This window comes from Cyphomyrmex costatus, unplaced genomic scaffold (genome assembly GCF_001594065.2).
Source record: "Cyphomyrmex costatus isolate MS0001 unplaced genomic scaffold, Ccosl1.0 scaffold241, whole genome shotgun sequence".
NCBI classification, from domain to species: domain Eukaryota; kingdom Metazoa; phylum Arthropoda; class Insecta; order Hymenoptera; family Formicidae; genus Cyphomyrmex; species Cyphomyrmex costatus.
The window spans coordinates 702,853-708,852 of record NW_017276489.1 but is presented as its reverse complement, the minus strand read 5'-3'; the positions used below and the strand labels follow the sequence as shown (position 1 = coordinate 708,852).

Here is a 6,000-nt window from a genome sequence, read left to right as displayed (position 1 = left end):
GCGCTACGTCTTAGACGTGATCAACAATTTCGTCGACGACGGCCTGGTCGGATAATTTTATTTTGCAATTTGAGAGTCGTGTAAAAATCGTGTCGTGAGGAAATAATTTTTCACGACAGAAAAGGTGATAGGATCATAACGAGTTGAATCTCTCTTTTTTTCTCTTGTATCGATGACGATGAACATTTTAACGCGATAGAATGGGAAAAGCAAATTGTACAATACCGTTGTCCCGTGATGAATAATTTACAAAGGAACAACGTATTGCGAAGATTAGATTATTAAACTTCCGAGGGTTTATTGCTACGCAATATTTCACATCCCAGGACGATCTTTATTGTGGTGAACGAGGATTTCGGTGACTCGTGATTTCGGAGACCATGGACAAGCCGCGTGATCGGGCGATCGTCCGGCAAACAAGGAGCCGCTCATCAACCATAACCGGAAAGTTGGAGCCGGGATGCTGCACGCCGTTATGCTAGGTAGCGGTCCAGGACGGGGGAGACGCGAGTGGTATCCAGGATTTTATCTCCAACGTCGTCGTCTCGGCTGTAGAATGAATCGTGGCGAGCAGGAGACTCTTTTCCGGCAAAGCCGACAGATCACGCGGATCGTACCTTCTCGCGAGGACCTCGTTTTGAGTGTTCTCAAGTCGCCAATTAATCAACAGCAGCAACAGCAACGACATCAGTATCCATATCAGTCGCATGCCCAGGGTCACTTTAACTGCCAAGGTCATCCAAACAATAAGTGCAGTCATTTAGGTATACGAGACTGAAGTGTCGTTCTCATAATTTTCATGATTTATATATTTATATTATATATATATATATATATTATTGTTATTGCACGAACCCTAAGTTAAGTAATCTCGCAAAAGAGCGTGACGTGGATAACCACTGTTCTGGGTCACGTTACATTTGTTGCACGTCATGGAATATTTATACCGCGGTTTGTCGGTCGTTTTGTCAATGTGGTTTAGCGAGTCTACCATTTATGAGTGAGAGAGAGAGAGAGAGAGAGAGAGAGAGATTAACTAAAACTCTCTCTCTTTATATAAATTCCGATTAGTTCTGCGAAGGAAATAAAGAATCAGTTAAAATACGTTTGGAGTTAACATAAAATACGGAATAATTAACAAAATTCTATTCACAGATGAAATATAAATCAGTTTTAAATTTTGTTAAAAAGAGAACCGAAAGATTAAATTTGTTATGAATAAAAAATTCGTTTGCTATACATATTTATGTAACTATGCATTTAAACGTAATTACTGTTTTGTAAATGAATGTTTTGCATTTTCTAGTATATTACGGTCTCGTACCATTTATAGGAGCAATTTGAGAGTCGTGTAAAACCGTATTAATTAAAAATTACATTTCTTTCAGAGGCTTTTCGCCAAAGAGAACTCGTATTTCCGCGGTGTTAATTTATGCATTCTTCTGAATTAATAAGAACGTCGCGTAGCAATATGAACGTCGCAGTAATGTGAAATAGACCGTTTGTTGCAAAATGCGTGGAAAAGGAAAAAGGAACACGACGGTAACGCGTGTAACACGTATGCATACATTTTTGCGCGTGACAGACGAATATTAGATACCCCTTTCTAGCAGAAGCGAAAATTCGCGTAGCTCGTGAATTTTCGCGTGGCTTAACAGAGAGACAGAATTGCGAAGCCTGACTTCTGCTCGATTAGAGTGGAAGGGGGGAGGGAGAGAGAGAGAGAGAGATATGATAATGTCTCTTCGCTCGATACTCGAGGCTTGATTCGCGACGCGGTTGAATCTGTTCATGTGACAGAGTTTTTAATGTCTCGTCATCTGAAAGAAAGAGAGAAACGACGAAAGATGTGGACGCTTTTATAAATAGAGCTCCGTAGACAATTCATTCGCGTTAATGTACAAGCGCGCGAGTCGGATTTGTGGTTTCTATTGTTCCGCCTTCTCGATAATTCCACTCTCCCGCGTCCTGTCGCACGCAGGATAGATATTATGTTATAATGCCGCACCATATTATGGTATAATATTTTGCGTGTAATTATCAGTAATCCTTCACGAGAACCGTAAATAATCAATATTTTAACATTTAATTTTTTTTCTAAAAAGAAACTCGGCCTTTTTTTTGTCGGAACATAAAATTAACGTTTTATTCTGAGTAACTAATGATGTAAATATTTCCTGAATATAAAAATTTTTGATGCATCGAAACACTTTAATATTCATGAGATCGATTAATGTATGTACACGCCGTTGACCTTTGTACAAGTTTGCTTATACAGTCGCCGATGCAGTACGACAACTGTAATGTGGAAAGACGTGAGAAAAACGCATATGTGCAACATTGATGTTTCGTTACTCCACTATCAATGTTAATCGCGGCAGGCGATCTTTTTAATATTAAAAATGCATCTCTTCTATTTTTCGTGCAAGACACTGCAACCAAATGGTCCTCTTTTCAGCACGATCTACTCGGTTTTTCAATCTTGTCCCCATTGGGAATAAGAAACTTTTACGACAAGTCATTCATTTCAAAAAAGCTGAGTAAAGAACTGGCCGAGGTAATCTTGCTTTATCTTTTAAAACGACCACTCTTTCTGCAACTATTAAATGTTGAAAGTGCAGATGGTAACTACGATGAGAATATTATTATCCATGTAACATAAAACTTGTTTACTAAAAAGAAACAAAAATATTTTACTTAATTACACGTAAATTATTGTAAATTAAATAATGACTGTTTTTTTTTTTTTTTTTTTTTTAATAAAAGACAAAACACGAAATAAAAATGTCCGATTTATATAAGCGCAGAATTAGAGATCTTGAACCAACATTCCATTTAAATGATTTGTTAATTTTCACATCATTCTCTAAAATGTTTTATTCAGAGGAATGCATTTAATAACAGATGTTCTTATCGATCCTATTTCGCAAATAAGCTTCTCGATCGCAGACGGATTTTCGTGCGCATTATAGGATGGGATTATTACTCCGTGGTTCTCCAGTGGTTAGAATTGCAAATGCTTCTGGCCGCGTCAAATATTTGATAATCTCCGCACGATAACTGATCTATCTATTTATTGTCGGTGATTCATCTGAGGTTCAATTGAATTCTCTCATTGACGACCATTTCGGAAATGAAATCAAATTATCCATCCATGTTAGAAACATGATGTCATCGACACATTATTGTATTACATACAATAGTTAAAACTGGGTTTCTGCCTCGCGACGCGTGAGCAACAATCCTCAATTTGAATGAGAAAAGCGACATATTTTATCGCGTTGATCTCTCAAGAGCCTCAAGTAACGAGTAACGAGTCGGTGTCGCAATCGCGGCGCGATCTCTGACTCCCAAGTCTCGGCTCCAATGTCAATCCTGGAAATGTCCAGGTGACAACGAGAGTCTTCCACGAAGCAAGGACCAATGCTCTAGGCACGCCGAAAAGCGATGCAGCGCCGCAACCGCCTACGCTGCCCTTCAGGGTAGCGAGGACGAGCTCGTGGCCGAGCAGAGTCTCGAGGCGGAAGACACCGCGTTGAAGACGCCCGGCAGTGAGACCGAGGACACCGAAGACAACGGCGCGAATGCGGAGGAATCGCATTCACCCGCGCATCGTTTCACTTTCTTACGTCGCTTCCGTTCACCACGCTTCGGCGAGGCGCACCACAAGCGGGTGCCGACGCCCATGAAGCGGAAATACCGTCGTAAAAAGAGCAAGGAGGACATCATTGATAATGACGTGGCTGGCGCCGAGGAGGAACCGCCGAGTCCTGATCAGACCGGCATGCCCGATCCTTACTACCCGATCTATTTGCCGATCGATCAAGCCTTCAAGGCCAAGTACGTGTTCCATCATAAGAGGGGCAAGACTTTTCAGGAGCGCCTCTACGTATTCCTCGAACATCCCGGTGGTTGGCTGTGTTTTGTCTACCATTTCGCTGTGTGAGTATTCACTTCTGTTCGAGCAGAACGACATTATTTCTTACTATCCTGCAATTAACACGTTTTCTGATATTTCTTACGAACCATTTGTAGAAACACCAATTTACAATTGCTCGAAGACTTTAGCAGAGTACACACATTTGTTCGCTATCAAGAACTAAACATTACTTAGAAAACGGGGATATAAGATACTGCGTCAGAGCTGACTCCTCCTGTTTCCGTTTTCTTCGTGTAGCATCGATTTTGGCATCGCGTTGTGGCCTTTGACACCTGGCGTGCCCCAAATCCTCGACAACGTCGAGGACTTCTCCCGTCTGTAATCGAACACTTGCTCGAATCAGTCTGTTTATCGGACGCAATCTTTGATTTTTGATCGGAAAACAGATACCTCGCACATAGGACTTTATTGCTCATCATTGGCCTGATTCGAAAAGCGATATAACAAACGATATAACGCCGACGATCGAATATAACTTGAGAATATTCAACTTTGAGAGTGTCAATAAAATATTTTATTCTCTCAAGACAACTGATATCAACTTCTATATTTCCATCGTCGACACGAGGAATTTGCATTTTAACTAACTGTTTATATAAGCAACAAGATTTTATAACTTGAATTATTAACTGCTCCTTTTGCATCTTACAGAAGTTGGTTGAAATGTTACGTGGTAGTATGTTATGTAGCATTTTTATCAGTGAAAAGGCTGCTATAATTTTTAAATTTTTACTATAGATTTACTGATTTCTTGTAATTTTAAAAGTACTTTAATGTCTATAATACTCTCAACTTATTACACACTATCTTTATTAAATGGTTATTAATTTCATCTTTGTAGAAGTGATAATTTATTAAAAGTATCTTACTATATAATATAGAATAGCGAACCACATGATAGTTTATTAGTTATGTGAGACCAATTGCTACGAGAAAACTTTTAGATCGAGTGTAATAAATTACTTTATTCTTTTGCATTCTTTCGATAAAAATAGGTTCACTTGAGATATGCATATTTTTACGTAGTTTTATAAATTTAATTTCATAATGTATTCTGTTGAAAAATGCAAACAAGTTTGAAATTTCTTGAAAAGCAGAATATGAAAGAAAGAGTACTACACAATATTTTGCTTTTTTTTTTGCATTTAAGTATTCTGAGAACGTATACATACATAGATATATTTGTGACTGTATATGAAAATGTGTTTTTATTGTGATGCTAGAATAAGACGGTAAAACCGATTAATTTTGTCAGTAAGTTCTCCTCGAAAATAATATTTACGCTTCTATTTTCATGCGTTAAAAATATTTACAGTGCTTCGAAAATATCCTCATTACTTTTTATCTCTATATTTTTGTTCCACCATTGTTTTAGAAAATTATATCAATTGTTAGAGGATTTCTATTATATGATATCTTAACGGAAAAGCAGAAAAAGAAACTTTTTTTATGTAAAAAATTTAATAACAGCAGAAGAACCAATTAAAGTCAATTGCAATCTATTATATCATATTGTACTTCGTCGTATCATGTCCTATTTAGTTATCTTTATTTGTTTAGTCATCAATTTGGTGGATTTCTTTCGACTTTTATATTTTTTTTACACTATATAAGTGTGTATTCATGTAAGAAAATTAAAATAGTCTTAGGATATTAATAAACAGCATACATTTATTATGCTTTGGCTTCATGTCATGTAAACGTATACATTGGCTGGCGAAGTACATCTATTGCTCCGGGAGGCATCATCCACTGAAAAATTTCGCGGATTCGTGCATTATTCAATAGACTGTTTTTCATTTCTTTCAAACTGTCGCCAAGCACCGCAGCCTTTTAAATAATTCATTATCAAAACAAAACGCGGCAATGTATCCGTGAAGCAAATCGATCGTCGCACGAATACATATAGTAAGTTTTCTCGCTTTTTTTTATCTTGTCGATACTTTCCGTTTAAGTTTGAACGCGAATGATAGAGTGTGAAAAATTGAAGCCATTAGTCCTTTTTTTTTGTTTTATATCATACACACAATATTATACAGTACTCTGTCATTGATATTTTA

The 6,000-nt window shown here is 37.6% G+C and overlaps 1 protein-coding gene across 1 annotated transcript in view; it reads left to right on the top strand.

The window, feature by feature from the left end:
• Positions 1–460: 460 nt before the first annotated feature.
• The window catches only part of KCNQ (KCNQ potassium channel), a 33,925-nt gene continuing 28,385 nt past the window's right edge, over positions 461–6,000 (top strand). Inside the window, exons 1-2 of the mRNA XM_018540347.1 lie at positions 461–764; positions 3,390–3,942. Of these exons, the coding sequence (XP_018395849.1) occupies positions 461–764; positions 3,390–3,942 (857 nt within the window). The remainder of the gene's footprint in view (positions 765–3,389; positions 3,943–6,000) is intronic.